The 16,974-nt window shown below is 41.6% G+C and overlaps 2 protein-coding genes across 2 annotated transcripts in view; one reads left to right on the plus strand and one right to left on the minus strand.

Annotated features, from left to right (window-relative positions):
* Window positions 1-579: 579 nt before the first annotated feature.
* On the plus strand, window positions 580-2,219 carry LOC134671890 (neuralized-like protein 2). Its single transcript, XM_063529745.1, has 2 exons — window positions 580-1,459; window positions 1,790-2,219. Exons 1-2 carry the CDS (start codon window positions 769-771, stop codon window positions 1,897-1,899), a joined length of 801 nt encoding a protein of 266 aa, XP_063385815.1. The 5' UTR covers window positions 580-768; the 3' UTR covers window positions 1,900-2,219.
* Window positions 2,220-5,705: 3,486 nt separating this feature from the next.
* LOC134672219 (adenylate cyclase type 10-like) overlaps window positions 5,706-16,974 on the minus strand; it is a 40,271-nt gene continuing 29,002 nt past the window's right edge. Inside the window, exons 24-33 of the mRNA XM_063530119.1 lie at window positions 15,836-16,017; window positions 15,275-15,431; window positions 14,804-14,938; window positions 14,078-14,199; window positions 13,257-13,456; window positions 12,598-12,763; window positions 8,438-8,585; window positions 7,479-7,585; window positions 6,689-6,827; window positions 5,706-6,079 (exon numbers count right to left, since the gene is read on the minus strand). Of these exons, the coding sequence (XP_063386189.1) occupies window positions 5,933-6,079; window positions 6,689-6,827; window positions 7,479-7,585; window positions 8,438-8,585; window positions 12,598-12,763; window positions 13,257-13,456; window positions 14,078-14,199; window positions 14,804-14,938; window positions 15,275-15,431; window positions 15,836-16,017 (1,503 nt within the window). The 3' untranslated portion in view covers window positions 5,706-5,932. The remainder of the gene's footprint in view (window positions 6,080-6,688; window positions 6,828-7,478; window positions 7,586-8,437; window positions 8,586-12,597; window positions 12,764-13,256; window positions 13,457-14,077; window positions 14,200-14,803; window positions 14,939-15,274; window positions 15,432-15,835; window positions 16,018-16,974) is intronic.

The following is a 16,974-nucleotide window of genomic DNA, read 5'->3' on the forward strand; positions in this document are numbered from 1 at the left end:
TGCTTGACCGTCTATATAACTTAAGCAATTTATTTTCTATCAGCATTTTAGTTAAAGCAATAACTAAACTTAAATGTACAAAAGTAAGGTTAAATTACTGCTGTAAAAACTTTCAATTTACCTGTTGTTTAAAAGATGTATTTTTCTGCTTGTAATACTTTGCACAGGAGTGTTTAATGTATACTTAAATTTTAAATTAGCTGATAACGAACCATAAGTTCTACTGCTTTTAGTTAATAAGGATAAACGTAAAGTAGGGCGAAAAAATGTAAACACTTTACCGGTGACAGCCATGATTACGTTTCGTTTCATTTCAGTGTGTTCACTAACCTTTGAGTGGAAATGTAGGAGTTAAATTAGACTGGATCAAAATGCTCAATGTTGGCCTTTTATAATATAAAAGATTAAAATTATTAGTATTCTATATTACTTAAATGTAAGGTAAATGAAATACATATTTCCGTATAGAACATGTAAGCTGCATGATTACGATTAGAAGTGTTAGAAATGATTTACAAATGTCGATTAGCAAAAAAAAAACAGTTGTCAATGTCATGTTACTACTGTCACTCACTTCACTAATGTCAGTTGGTTGTGTCTGATGAGAAAGCTGCAATTTCCTGGTTTTGTAAATTCGCAAAAGCCTGATGATCATTGTTATCGTTCGTAATGTCTATAAATGGGGCATTCAAACTGTTCATTTTATCGTCCCAATAATATGTAACTAAAATCAGTGTTAATTTGTGTTAGTCTGATGTGTCAGTAAACATGTTATCCAGGTTTCACCACTATCACGGCTCGAACATTATTCTGTTTGAAGAGAACACAGTAGCTTATCGGAAGGCTAGTTTTGCCCATGGATTGACTTTTAGTGAGAAGCCTCTGCTGCCAGGGGAAATATTTTTAGTAGAGATAGAGAAAACGGAACGCGGGTGGAGCGGCCATATGAGGCTGGGTCTCACGCTTCTAGATCCACAGACAGCAGCTTTAGGAGATAAGGGCTTGCCGCAATATGCGCTCCCAGACTTAGCGAACACTGGTATGTCCTGGATTTTCCCTATTTCAAAGTCTCAGAACAATGTACTAATTGAACTTGTAAACCAAGCGAGTGGGCGGCGCGAGTGCGAGCCCCGCGTATCTGTGCTAGGTGACGGCCACAGCGTCAGAACGCCTCGCGGCTACATATCTAAAATGGTTCTAAAACCTCAAACTTTATCTCAAAATGGTACACCACAAGGCATATTACCTATGGATGCTGGCAGTCGCATTGGTGTTATGTTTGTTCCATGCCCAAAGACTAGTAAAGATGATCCTGATTTGGCCGAGATGCATTTCATTATTAACGGTGAAGACCAGGGGCCTTGTACTAAAGCTATACCATACTCAAGAGGACCGCTGCATGCTGTGGTTGATGTTTACGGAACTACAAAACAAGTGAAGATTGTTCAACTTTATGGAGGTAAGTATCCATTCTGATTAATTATACCTGTTTTATTTTTTATATACTAAAATGAAAACGAAATATTATGGTCCTCTCTCAAACTCACATACCATGCAATTTTGGACGTAAATATGATTAGCTTAGCTTAGTAAATATGTAATAAATATGTACAGTCAAGTGTAAAAATATAAGTGCACAAATCATCTCAAAAATATGTCCCATACCTCTAATGTCAGGGAATTAAAAACTATGGGATATATTTTCAGTAAGTTGTATGCACCCATATTTTTACGCTTGACTTTACTGTAATGTTTATTACCATTTTTATAAGAGTCCCATTTATTTCAGTGAAAACCCTACAGTTAGTCTGCAGAGACGCAATACTCCAGTATGTGCAGGACGGCTCTGTGAAGTCATTGCCCTTGCCAAAATGCATGAAAGACTTTCTACTCTCATAGATGAGGCTAAATGCTACAATAAGTCACGAGAAGACAATAAGGCTGTTACTGAACAACTGCGGTAGTTATAATTGGCACAGGATTTAATAAGCCCTTCATTTGACTATAGTGTGAGTAAAAACTGTATATTTTCGAAATATTTCATGGGGCTATTTGAAACCCCTGGGGCTTTTTGAAACAATCGAGAACATATGTTTTGAGGTTATTTTTACACTAGTAAAACTTAACAGACTCAAAGTTTATCTCACAAATAGTCCTAAGAGTTTAAAATAACCTTATGCACTGTTTTCCTTAAATAAATGGTCAGATTAGTGTGTTTATGTTTGATAAAAAAGTTATTGAAGTCATTATGTTTAAAACAAACATAGATACAGGGTAAAGACAAGTTTTTTTCTTCATTTTTGGTATAGATCATACATGAAGGGAATAAGCTCTTAAGTTTATTTTCACCACACCATCTCGGAAAGGCTTACTTTGCACTTTAAAAACTGATAGCAAAGTTGCATTTTATTCACATGTGAGGCAAAGTAATCAAATGCAAATGTTTTGTTATGTTTGCTGGTACAATTGACTTTTAAATGATGATTTTGGATGATAAATATTTAATAACATTCATTTGGTTTGATTTTGTTTGATATTTTACATTTAATATTTGCTTCGGGTTGGTGTGGTGAAAACTTTTGGGTTTCACTCGGGGCCAAATTTTGTTTAACCCTCGTGCTTTGAAACCCTCGCAACGCTCAAGATTCCAAGTTTGGAATCTTTCGCTTGCCAGGGTACCAATATTAGCATGAGCGGTTAAACAACAACTTTGCCCCCTTGTAAAACAAATAACTATTTTCTACTTATTGCATATTGTTATGGCTGAGGATACTGGTGGCAAAAATCTATTCTAATTACAAGTAGGGTTTCAACCCTTTGGTACTTCTGCACAAACTTAGTATTTCATTGTCTCATGATAAGTTAGGCTTTGAAAGCTGGAGCACAGTTTAAAATTAATTTATTTTAATAATTATAAGTCACGTTTATTAAATCCCACATTTTATTGTTTACTTGAATGGTAGCTATAATATTTTGCATGCATTCTGCCATTATTTTTGATACCATATGTCGATTTTTCTTATTTGATATTGTATTTCTTTGGGATAGAATATCCAAATCAGCTTATATTCTTTCAAAGTCAAAGAGTCAATTTTTGTTGTGTAATTTTTGAATTCCTAACCTTGAGTATAGTTATCCAATAGGCAGGTCCACACAGAACGAGTCACCTCGCGAGGATATAGCCGTGCGAAGCAGCCCGGTCGGTCAACACGTGCCTCGCCTGATGGCTCCTCTACACGATGGGCCAACGCCGGCCACTCCAAGGGACGCATTTATGCGTTAGAGGGAGCAAGTGATATTGCTATCTCATTATACCGCATAGCTGCGTCCCTAGGAGTGGCCGGCGTTGGCCAATCGTGTAGAGGAGCCATGAGGCATTACGGCTGAGGCACGTCGACAGTGCTGCTACGCGCGGCAGTTTCCTCGAGGCAGCTGGTTCTGTGTGGGCCCGCCTAATAATACTTGTGATTATGTTATAAAAAATATCAAAACATTCCACCTATGTTCTTACATACCTAAGGGCTGATTTAGACGGCGCGCGAACTCGCATGCGATTTCAGTTACATTGCGGACAGTTGGTTACGTCCGATTCAATCGACCGATAAAAACCCGCGATGGTATGAAACTCTCATGCGAGTTCTCGCATCGTCTAAATCAGGCCTAAAGCCCGATTTAGACGATGCGAGAACTCGCATGCGAGTTTCATACCATTGCGGATTATGATTGGTCGGTTGAATTGGACGTAGTCCACAGACCGCAATGTAACTAAAATCGCAAGCGAGTTCGCGCGCCGTCTAATTCAGCCCTAATTGTATCTAATATTTGTTAGTTTATGTATTATTAACACCACTAATAGATCTTCATAAAAATGCATATGTGTATTTTATGTGTAACATGAATATTTCAATGAATTTCCTAATTTATGATGTTATTATGAGCCAGAGTTGATTTGAAATTTGTAAATAATTATTACTATATTTGAATATAGTTTTCAAACTTTCTGAGGCTAATTCAATTTCTAAAATAACATGCTCCTTTTTCTTTTAAACAATATTTTTGTAATAGTTAGGTAATCAGCAATTTTCTTAAATGAATACACAGATAAAGTTTGCATATCTGCTAAAATTACAACATGAACGAGGGACCGGTATTCATATCATTTGAAAATCACCCTAAATGCGTAATGTCTCAGAAAAACAACTAAACGTCTTAAGATGAGTCTAAAATAATGTATATATTTAACACCGAATCATAATCCGACTTCTATTGACCCCACTGCGGCGCACGACTACATCCACACTATAATAAAGTATGTATTCATTGAACCATAACTGTTAGAATGGGTAAGTAATTGTGTTGCAGGCAGTGTATAGGCAAAATTGAGTTACTAGTGGAGTTAGACACGTTATGCAGCCTTTATCTTTTTAGGGTTCCGTACCCAAAGGGTAAAACGGGACCCTATTGCTAAGACTTCGCTGTCCGTCCGTCCGTCCGTCCGTCCGTCCGTCCGTCCGTCCTTCCGTCCGTCTGTCACCAGGCTGTATCTCACGAACCGTGATAGCTAGACAGTTGAAATTTTCACAGATGATGTATTTCTGTTGCCGCTATAACAACAAATACTAAAAACAGAATAAAATAAAGATTTAAATGGGGCTCCCATACAACAAACGTGATGACCAAAGTTAAGCAACGTCGGGAGGGGTCAGTACTTGGATGGGTGACCGTTTTCTTTTTGCTTTTTTTTTTGCATTATGGTACGGAACCCTTCGTGCGCGAGTCCGACTCGCACTTGCCCGGTTTTTATTAACTTTTACCTATTGTTATAATTTCTAATTATCATTCGTGCTGTGTACCGTGCGCTGCTATGGGTATCCGTCCTCACTCTGGGGTATTCTATTCATAATATCTGTGGCCTCTACAAACGTCACAGATAATCGGATGCCTAAGCCGGCAATGTCCTAAAACCTAAAATTGCAAAGTCTGTAGAAGCGTTTAGCCCTTTAGCCAAATTTTTAAATGCAGACTTAGGTTGAATGAATCCTATCGCTTCGGAATTGACGATTATAATATGCGTACTCATAAATTGCTTCTTCGTTTATACTCAGACAGATATCACTTATTTTATTGTTAAACTAATCTGTAAAATAAATTGGAAACATAGATTATACTACATATGTAGTTAGTGATAGTTAAGTATGATTAAAAATTCATATATTATAATTTATTGTTTAAAACTTGACCATTGTTTTTTATTAATGTTATTTCTAACGCACTTCTACTTTTAAAACCCCCACGTTTAATTGATTTCCATAATTAATTCCATTGGTTTGACATAACAACAATAATAAGTGTTCCGTAAACAAAGTTTTGTACGGAACACTAATAAAATTGATCATTTACCAAACAGCGAGACTTGTAGATAGATATGATATAAATAAACAATATAAGGGGTTGTTCATAAATTACGTCATCTATTTTTGAAGATTTTTGACCCCCCCCCCCTAAAATCATCCAAAAATCATGCTTCGAATGACCCCGTTTCCTCCTACGTCATGCTAACATCCGATGTCCAGACCCCCCCCCCCTAATTTGAAATGACGTAATTTATGAATAGCCCCTAAGTGATAACATAACAATAAAATTAAGTGCCTACGAACTTGTGTTCAGACGAATTTAAGCCGAGACTAAAAATCAAAACAAAGCAATCCGGATCGAAGGACCTTTATTTAATATTAGACTTAGAGAAAACCTATTAAACTAAAAGAATCTCGAAAAGATTATTAAATTATTATTATATCAAGATAAAATAAATATTGTAGCGAATCGGTTATAATTTAAAACGGCTGAGTATTTGTAATATAACCATAAAGTAACTGTCCATACTTTTTTTATGATATAAACTAAAATAAAAGTATATACTTAAATCGAAGTACTATCTCAATAGCGCTTTAGGTAAAGGTAGAGTAAATGGTACAAATCCTAAGTTCTTGTTGAAATTTCTGTAGTCCAAGAGGTTGTCCGGCTCGATATGCTCTACCCAATAGTCTTCAAGCTCTGGGTCCAGTGTACCCGTCCAGTGCTATCAAAAAACATATTTTTAACATGTGTATCCAGATAAATCGGCAAAAACCGTTTGGAAAAACCTTTATGTCTGCGCAATAAGAGCGAAAAAGCCGTTGACGCTTCGGCAGGCGTCGGCCGATGCGGGCCGATTCGAACGAGGACTTTTTCGCTCTTATTGCGCGGACATAAAAGTTTTTCCTAACGGCTTTTGCCGATCCTGCGTCGATATATCTGGGGAGACCCTAAGCCTTCTAGCCCTAAGGCACTACTTTAATAACAAACATAATGAGTAACAATTGTTTAGATGAACGGGGCACCATATTTCCGTTGTCATTCGCGACGTGCAAGCGGTGCGCACCATGTGCAACCACATAATTCACAAAATACAATTTCGAATGTCCCATATTTGGAGATAATTATGCATGTTGTATACTGGTTAACTGTCGCGATCCGCTCAGTAAGATTGTGATTACTCGTGAATAATCACACTGAGATAGTTCAGCGACCTTTGACACCGTTTACTTAATGAGAGTATGTCGTTTTGTCTCATTTGCGAAATATGTTCACAACAATTTCAACCTTAATATTACGGATATAAAATATAATTCAGATTGTAGATACCAACCTGCCTCGTATGCTCCGCCCAAATTAGTATTGTTCCTTCAGCTAATTCCTTTGCAAGTTCAAACGTCTTCTCTAAATGGCTACGTGCACGGAACTTGTTACCTCTTATGATGTTAAAGTAGGCCAGGAGAAGAAAATATCTGTAAATCAAGTCACAGGGAATTTGATATTATTCGGTTAGTGCCCTGTTTTTCAAAAGCTTGTAACTTGTAATACAAGTGGAAGTCCTTTTGTAACAAAAGATGTCAAAAAGGGACTTCCACTTGTATTACAAGTTACAAGCTTTTGATAAACAGGGCACAGGTCAGGGGTTGAAAAACAGCGGCTCGCGAGTGGATGCGGTTCTAGTCTAAGACATACTGTAATTACAATACGATTGCGGCACTTTCATCCTCGCAATAAATTAATTCAATCTTTAGATTGACCATTATTTATTGCGGTTGTTGTTTCGTTGATTTTTCCTGTGGTTGGCTCTTCGTCTAAGTTTAACAGGTTATTAAGGTCAATCTGGATAGGCCGTTCCAATACCTAAAGATCAATGATTGGTTCTCTGCAGCAATGACCCCTAATCACCACGTCACCATTATCTACGTATTATCTACGTCACCTGCGTCACCATTTACCATTGCTGTCTCTATGTAAGATTATGTAAGACTGGGAGGGAAGGTTGTTGGAAGAGGGACGGCATTAGTAGAGTTCGTGTGATTGTATACCTACGTAGGATCTTACCGGCCGACTGTCTCTGGAGTGGTTTTAATCATCGTTTTTGGTTTTAAAATAAACAATCTAACCTCGGTTGATATATTGGTGCCCTCCGACAGGACTTGCTCAACGTTTCGAACATATTCTTAATTGTTTCTTTAATAATTGTAATCTGGCTCTCGTTCATTGCATCAATCTGTAATATAATGTATGTTTAGTAGTTCGTATTATTCCAAATATGTATGTACAGTCGCCATCAGATATATCGGAGCGGCCAAGGTGTTCACAATATCTGAACACGCACTCTAACGCCCTGACAATAGAGGCGTGTTCAGATATATTTGTGAGCGCCTTAGCCGCTCCGATATATCTGATGGCGACTGTACTAATATCTTTTTTTTTTATTTGGTATTAAATTATGATAATATCACGTTTATATAGACAAATAAAAGTAACTACAACGCGTAAAGTAGTGCAAAATAACGTGAGTGAAAAATTGACAGCTGAAGTAGATGGCTCTGTACTGCAATAAAGGCTTCTCATAAAGGCGCGTTTTCCGGGCAAGTGCGAGTCGGACTCGCGCACGAAGGGTTCCGTACCATAATGCAAAAAAAAAGCAAAAAAAAAACGGTCACCCATCCAAGTACTGACCACTCCCGACGTTGCTTAACTTTGGTCAAAAATCACGTTTGTTGTATGGGAGCCCCATTTAAATCTTTATTTTATTCTGTTTTTAGTATTTGTTGTTATAGCGGCAACAGAAATACATCATCTGTGAAAATTTCAACTGTCTAGCTATCACGGTTCGTGAGATACAGCCTGGTGACAGACGGACGGACGGACGGACGGACAGCGAAGTCTTAGTAATAGGGTCCCGTTTTACCCTTTGGGTACGGAACCCTAAAAACGCTCAAGCCCCGCCCGGAAAACGCGCCTGTGTGACGGAACGCTAAATTTTGATAATCCAGTTACTACTTACCACTAATTCTCTGACGTAGTACAGCGCCATCTACTTCAGCAAAAGTATTTGACAGGAAACAAAACTTACCTCTCTTACTAACACTATAAGCCATCCCTCCAACAAAATTAATTGCAGATGAATTTTGTATTCAATTTGTTTATTCTCGGTGGACATTATTTCTTTTACTTTCTTTTCCCATAGAATCGACGCCTCCCACGCGCATACTCTGACAGTTCTGTAAGAAAATTTTTTTGAAGAGCATTCGTTTTAGTAGGTATTCGTTTTAGTAGGTATTCATAGCGTGTCTTGAAATATCAGTGGGTGTGAGGTAACTGAGGTAAGGCATGCTAGCCATGTTTCGGTCCTGGTAGATGAGGAATCCCTAAGAAATAATAGTTCTGGGAGAAATTGCATTCGTGGCTCTTACAAAAGAGAATCCGATAACTGCAAAGTGGACGTCATAAAAAATTGGAAGGCGGACCGTGGACTCCGGAGTAGCTAATATTTAACCTCTTGTATGTGTACTGATGATCCTGTATTTTTTTTTTTTTTATTATGCATGGGTTTACTCATGGCCACAGACTAGCCGAGGCGTAGACGTGGCCTACGATGGAGCGAGCTCGCCCAGAAGGTGCCTGTTCACTCTTGATTTGAAGGTTGCCGGGTTATAAGAGCACGGAAATATAGACGCCGGCAAGGAATTCCATTCCTTGGCAGTGCGCATAAGGAAAGTAGAAGCAAAGCGCTTAGTGCGAATTGGCGGAATATCTACCAAGTAAGGATGGAAACCGGCCGTGCGTCTAAAAGTCCGATGGTAGAATGGGGACGGTGGAATGAGCTCGTGTAGCTCTTGGGCACACTCCCCGAAGTGCAACCTGTAGAATACCGACAGGCTGGCGACTTTCCGCCGATGGGCCAAAGTCTGAAGCTTAGCCGTTAGCTTCTTGTCGCCAATCATCCTCCTGGCTCTGCGCTCCACTGAGTCCAAAGCGGCGAGTTGGTATTTAGCTGAGCCATCCCACAGGTGGCTGCAATACTCCATACACGACCGGACTTGAGCTTTGTAAAGTGTTAGAAGCTGTCCAGGTGTGAAGTATCGCTTCACCTTATTTAGGACGCCCAGCTTTCTGGCCGCAGTTTGTGCTTTAGACTCAATGAAGCTGCCGAAGCCGAGGACTGAACTCAGCTCCATGCCGAGGAGTTCCAGGCTGTCGGTAATAGGTACAGATGCACCCCGGAAAGAAGGAGTCAGGTCGAATGGACTCCGTTTTGCGGAAAATAGACACGCCTGCGTTTTGGAGGCATTGAACGTGACCAGATTGTCATCACCCCACTGGGAAACGAGACTAAGGGTCAAGTTCATTCGCTCAACCATGGCCTCTCTCTGTGAACGTATATCCTCCCTGCTGTCCCTTGCACTAGCCAAATATTTCTCAACAACCGTACTGTCATCTGCATAACCTACAATGCTGGGTTGCAGCATGTCGTTAATGTGGAGCAGGAAAAGGGTTGCGGAGAGAACAGACCCCTGAGGAACACCGGCGTCAATGGCCATGAGGTCCGAAGAGCAGCCATCAATAACTACTCTGATCGACCGTTCACTCAAGAAATCAGATAGCCAGCTACAAAAATCAGCAGGGATGCCGTAAGCAGGAAGCTTGCTAAGGAGACTTGCGTGCCAAACCCTGTCAAAGGCCTTCGAGATGTCCAGTGAAACAGCAAGCGCTTCACCGTTCCTCTCGATGGCCTCGCCGCAGCAGTGCGTGACATACGCTAAAAGATCCCCAGTAGACCGACCTCGGCGAAAGCCATATTGACGGTCACTGAGCAGATCATTTGCTTCGAGGTATGCCAGCAGTTTGCCGTTAAGTACCCTTTCCATGACTTTACAGAGCATGGAGGTAATGGCGATTGGTCGGTAATTGCAGGGATCAGCACGACTACCCTTCTTGGGTACTGGCTGCACGTTTGCAAGCTTCCAGGATTTCGGCACCGTTCTTGTTTGGAGAGAGAGGCGGTACAGGCGTGTCAGTACAGGAGACAACTCAGGCGCACACTGCTTTAGTACACGTGCAGGTATACCGTCTGGTCCATTGGCCTTATTCACGTCAAGATTCAGCAGAGCTCGGCGTACCTCTTTTTGATGTATAGCAATTCTCTGCATAGAGGAACTGCAATGAGATAGCGTAGGTGGAAGTTTTGAGCCTGCATCTAGACGTGAATTGCTCGCAAACAGAGAAGCAAACAAGTTAGCTTTCTCTGTCGCGGAGTGGGCCAGTGTCCCATCAGGTTTCTGCAGAGGTGGCAATGTGGGTCGGCAGAAGTTGGATTCGACCGCTTTCGACAGGGACCAGAACCGCTTGCTACCAGGAGGGTAGGAGGCGAGTTTGGCCCCTATTCGACTGACGTGGTCGAATCGAGCCTTTCGAAGCACCCGTTTGCAGGACTTGGCAGCTGAGTTAAAGGCTTTTTTCTTCGCGCGAACCCTCTGTGCTCCAGCTTTGGTATCGCGGGCTAGTACCCAAGCCTGGTATGCAGACTGCTTAAGAGCCTCGGCTCGAGCACAGTCCGAACTGTACCATGCTCGGGTCTTGTGATCGAGCGATAGGTCGGAGAACGGAATGAAATATTCCATTCCCTGCCGAATCACATCCGCAACAGCCTCAGCAGAACACGAGGGGTCACCCGAAGAAAAACAGACCTGCTGCCAGGGGAAAGACGCAAAGAAACGCCGCATCTCATCCCAGTCCGCTGACTCGTATCGCCATACTCTCCTCGTGCCCCTAGGGCAGAGATCAGGAGGAGAGTGGATCGACACGGATTTCACCAGACAGTGATCGGACGATCCTAGTGGAGCTGAGACCGAAACCGAGTGCCTGTCTGGATCAGTTGTCAGCAGAAGGTCAAGGCAATTGGGTGTATGGTCAGTAACATCCGGTATCCGCGTCGCAACATTTACCAGCTGGGTAAGGTTTAGGGATACAGCAAATTTGCGCGCTTCCCTCCCAGCGTGGCAAGTGTTCTTGTACGGGAACAGCCACTCCTCGTGGTGGGCGTTAAAGTCCCCAAGGAATACGAGTTGAGCCGCGGGGTACCGCTGTTGGGCTTTATCTGCCATCTCAGTAAGGTGGTCAAAGAGCCTAGTTGTCTCCTGGTTTCCGCTGTGCGATCGGTAGACACAGGCATACAGAGTTTTCTCTGAGCCCGAGTCGACCATAATCCACAAAGTGGAAAACCCGGCAGCCTCAAAGCAACGGAGACGCTTGCAGCAAATGTCGTCGCGGACGTACACACAGACCCCAGCACGTGCTCTGAACTTATGTTCCAGTGAGTAGCCTGGGTAGTAGAGGTACGACGCGTCCGCTGGGGTTTTGATTTGCGTCTCCGTCAAAAAGAATAGGTGCGGTTTTTCGGTTTCAAGATGGTGGTGGACCGGATCGATATTTGAGTGCAACCCCCTGATGTTGGTGAGGTGCACTTTCAATGGGAGGAAGTGCAGCCGGTGTTTAACCCTATTCTTTTTCCTTTTTGTTTTCATATTTGTGGAGTGTGGGATGGGTGAAAAAATGCCTGTCGAGGTGTTGCGTTTACCAATTGGATCACTTGAGCTAATCCGGACAATGAGGAGCTCACTTGGAGACTGCGGGGACGCCCGAGCCCCCCTGAAATAACCCACCGGGTCCTCCCGTCCAGTCGCCAACTGGCACGGTGGAGCTATTCCAGGATTTTTCGCTAGGTGGCGGGGCAGCCTCTCGCACGTGGCTGTCGTACAATTGGGCCCCCAACTTCCTGCGGTCGGCCACCGGCAAGACCGTGCCTCGGATCCCGCTACCCTCCAGCGAGAGCTGCTCGGCCCGACGTCACTCAAGGATCCAAAAACCGGCATTATGCAACACAACTGACAGCAAATCATCCCCCAAAGGCACTGGTACTCCCGCTCATAGACGAAACGCAGCAAGGCTGCTTGGCGCCTGACTCCGGCGGGAGGGTGGTAGCAAACCAGGCGGCCCCTTGCGGGACCTACCACCGCTGGTTTGGACGTAGTTTAAGGACATACCCGGGTCCAAAATTTTTTTAAAGAACGATTTTTCTGATTTAGGTATTCGACACGTCCGAGGCCTGAACCCACGATTTTTGGACACACCACACACAGATGGACGATTAATATAAAGCATGCAACCGCCGAGATTTACGTTTAGAGAAACGGGTTGCTCTTACATAATACATAAGTACCTACAGGAACTTACATAAGCCACATACAACCAAAGTAGTCCCACGCGGCGTCTTTGCTCTTGAACGCCAGTATGGTGTCTCCGTGCTGCATGTAGAACCTTTCGCATTGCTGGTACGACTCAACGCAGTACCCTGTCTCGATTAGTATCATTAACGAGTACGTGTAGTACCAGGTTGTCGCTGAAACAAATGTAGAAGTGCGTTTGGTGTATAATGCACGTGAGCAGAAAGGGTCTTTATGAAATGAAAGCATAGTCGGACTAAGGAACTGCTAAGAGCTGACAAAATTAACCCTCAATTTATCTTTGAAAAAATATGTATACGTAGAAATGGCTTTATCTACGACTAGCGACTGGCCCCGACTTCGCACGGGTTAACAAATTATACACCTAAACTTTCCTCAATTTCAGTTTATTGGTACAGTACAAAATCACTTTATTGATAGGTGAAAACCGCATGAAAATCCGTTTAGTAGTTTTTGAGTTTATCGCGAAGATACAAACACATAAACAGACAGACGCGGCGGGTTTTATAATGCGTAGTCATATAGAGCAAGAATTACTATTCCTCTACTCTACTACCTACTCATCTCATCTCTCTCGTTCACTAAATTGTATTCACGTTTAAAAATAACCGACAGAACTGGCTGAAAACAGTTAGTAAACGTACGTACAGCTCAAGTCAAACTCGCCATCCATATACAAGTTCTCCCTCATAAGTAGCACCATCTCATTAATGTGCAGATCACTGAGCAGTAGCCTCAACACAGATACCACGAGACGCACGCGCATGCTCGACTCTTGGAGCATGGAGACCATGTGCATCACCGGCAAACCGAACTCTAGGCTTTCGTTCTTCTTGCCGTAATTCACACTGCAATTATAAAGTTATAATACGTAAGTTAGATTACATCAGACACCGGGGGGCCTAGCCATGGCATAATTGTCAATGATGACTAGAACGATTGCCATAATTGACATGAGATGACAGATGAGAACAAGATATTGAAGAGGAAAACATGCTTCGCCGACCCGAAGCAAAATGATGGAGTTATAATTATAAATTTACTACTGGGGCGCGTTTCTCAAAAGCTTGTAACTTGTAATACAAGCGGATGTCACTTTTTGACAGCTTTTGTTAGAAAGTGATGTCCACTTGTATTACAAGTTACAAGCTTTTAAGAAACGGGCCCAGTGCCCTGTTTATCAAAAGCTTGTAACTTGTAATACAAGTGGCAGTTCCTTTTTGACAGCTTTTGTTAGAAAGGGATTTCCACTTGTATTAGAAGTTACAAGCTTTTGTTAAACAGGGCACAGGTCTACCTGTGAAAGAAAACACTGTGGCAATACCAGGTGAAGCAGTACCTAGGTAGAGTAGGTAAATTTTTCCCTCGGGGCACTAATTACACCGTAAAAGGAACATTCGATATACAATTCTTAAATTTAAAGTATCTGTGTTTTTAAGAAAAAGGGGAAAATATAGAACGGTACTAACTAAAACAAAAACACGGTTGTGTAGAGAACGCAGACCGCGCGCGCTTCCGCATCGTCCAATCTACCGCGCTTCCGCCGAGAAAGCTCTATGGCCATGTTTACTATCTTAACACATTTAGAGAACTGGAAACAACGCAGTTTTAATTCAATTACTATAAATAATGCAAACATTTTTTTTACGCCTTGCGTCATTTAAAAAACCTTTACGACACGCATTGATTTTGGGTTCTAACGAGCCAATATATACATAATACTTACTTATACTCTTTGGGCAATATAAACCTTGCCTGACACTCCTGAGAGCATTATGATGACATAATATACTTAATATAGCGTACCTATGCGATACTTTATAAGCGTTCCTGGCGCTATGGGTCTAATTTACGACGACTTAAGCGCTCTTTAGACTGTTGACGTAAAAAGAGTTAAATATTCAGATGAAAAACAACGTTTAGATAAGTTTTGTGGTTTCGGGTCCCAACAGAACGTACTATAATTGCAGCAACAATATTTTGCACTACTTTACGCATTTTATTATTCTTGTTTACGGTTATGAATGTAAACGCTCCTCTACACGATGGGCCAGCGCCGGGCACTCCAAGTGACGCAGCCATGCGGTAGAATGAGATAGCAATATCACTTGCTCCCTCTAACGCATAAATGCGTCCCTTGGAGTGGCCGGCGTTGTCCCATCATGTAGAGGAGCCATCTAACTTGCTCATCATACTTCCTGATTGTTGAAATGAGTAGTAATCATGTTTCCATAACATTCGCAGAGGAGTTTGAAGTTCGAGTTGCTCCGTAGGGCGTAGTCAAACGACCACTTCGCCGTTAATTCAGCATTTGAATATTCTTTGCATCCCTAAAAAATTAAACCAGGTACCAACTGCAATAATCATGTACAATACAACGAAATAATCAATATGTAATAAATATAATTACACACTTACTCTATCACACACTACAAATGTATATTCTAGGAGACATTAATGCGGGGACTGTAGTGGAGATTGATGATACTAATAACGTTGAAAGCTCGTATTGGTTACTTAATTGTACAACAAAACCTCGTTATCGTCAGCTACCGCTCCGTTGATATAAAAATATCTATATTTAGCAATCGCCATGTAGATGTACAAGTACGAAAAGCTGCGGTAAGCTAGGAACTACGAGAACGTCAAAATATGTAGGTACATACTATAAATAATGTATAGAGCCGGTTTAATGTGATTGCAACTTCTTCATAAAAAAATCCAATCAAGCCGTCCTCTGTCCCGACAAAGGCTTTCGGCGCAACTTTAAAAGCCATCCATTGCCGCACGGTAATGTGCATATTGCGGATCATTTGCTGATATCTGAAAACACAAGACAAGAGATTAAACATTGAACCTGAAGAAATGGGACCAACTAAATACCCTTTCATACCAGTCGTAGACGAGAAATCTGGAATCATACATTAAATAAACGCGACGCGGTTAAAATAAATATCGTTAGAGTGCGTCTAACGCTAACTTTGCACCGACTTGAACAAAGCAAAGTCAGGGAGTGTCATCATTAACGTAGGGACATAGGAATAGGACATAGGTACAGTAAACTATTACTTACACCGCATGGTGTTGTAGACTCGCCTTTAACATTGTGGTGAATGCAAAACCTTATTAACTGTATGAGTACCTAAACGTGGGTTGACCGCCAAAATAACTGAATTTGAAGTTTATGAAAAAGCAGCAGAGCTCATTGACCAGTTAAATCAGCTTACTTAGATGTAGGGAACGGATCGCGAAACAATTCCAATGCGCGATGTAGGTGTTTCCTAGCTTCGATAAGCTCTCCAGACGCGAGCATGCAACCGCCTCGGAGCGATACAATACGTCCCAAGCAGAAGTCCTTGAACCAGCTAATCTTGCAATGTAATCGACAGTGGGACCAGTATTCGTCACTCTGCAACAAACATATAGCTGAATTAACCCTTTGACCGCCGTTGGCATGTATACAAGACAACGATAGAACGATACACTGGCGCCGCTGTCTTGTATACAAGACACAAATTCAACCGCTCGGTAAATGTGAAAAAACATCAATTGTAGTATATTTTTACACTCGTGTTAATGTTTTAGGTCTTTGATTTTTAAAATAATTGCATTTAAAGCAGATAAATAAATCCATTCTTTTATAATAAGGCAATCAAAAAAATTGCTCCAGTTTTCAACGTTTTTCACGTTCCTCGTCGCCGTTGTCTTGTATACAAGACAGCTAGGGATGGGAATGTTAATTCGATATGAGAATATTAGAGATGCAACGGATAGTTGTTTGGCCGGATACTGGATATTCGGCCTGACCATCGGCCGAATATCCGGTATCCGGCCGCCGAATATCGGCCAGCAGAGCTGCACCTACATTTCGGTTTTTCAGGTGCGCATTCTGCAGTTTTGACCTGTTTCTAAGTGAACGTTCGCGCGGACACATTTCTAGGTTCGAAATGAGTGCGCGTGCAAGTCAGTTGAATCTCTAAATTGTTTTAAAATAATAAACAAGTACGATTATGACCGTGACTGTTTCTTAAATCCAATTTGTTTACTCCAAAATCAAGCAATGGTACTATCCGGTATTCGGCCGGATAGTAGGGCACTATCCGGTATCCGGCCGGATATTAAAATACTGGCCGGATAGGGCGGATACCGGATAGTAACCGAATATCCGGTGCATCTCTAGAGAATATTCAAAATAAATATCAAGTGACCAATCTGGTTTTATTTAAGCATTTGAACACCTGTTAAATGCCAATTGGTGATAACTAGTAACTAGAATACGTTAAACGAGAGAGAGACAGGCATAACTATAGCTGGAGTTCAGGGAACTTGTTCAGCTGTCCATAGTAGAGTCAGACAAATAAATCTG

The sequence above is a fragment of the Cydia fagiglandana genome, chromosome 16 (assembly GCF_963556715.1).
Source record: "Cydia fagiglandana chromosome 16, ilCydFagi1.1, whole genome shotgun sequence".
In the NCBI taxonomy this organism is placed as follows: Eukaryota; Metazoa; Arthropoda; class Insecta; order Lepidoptera; family Tortricidae; genus Cydia; species Cydia fagiglandana.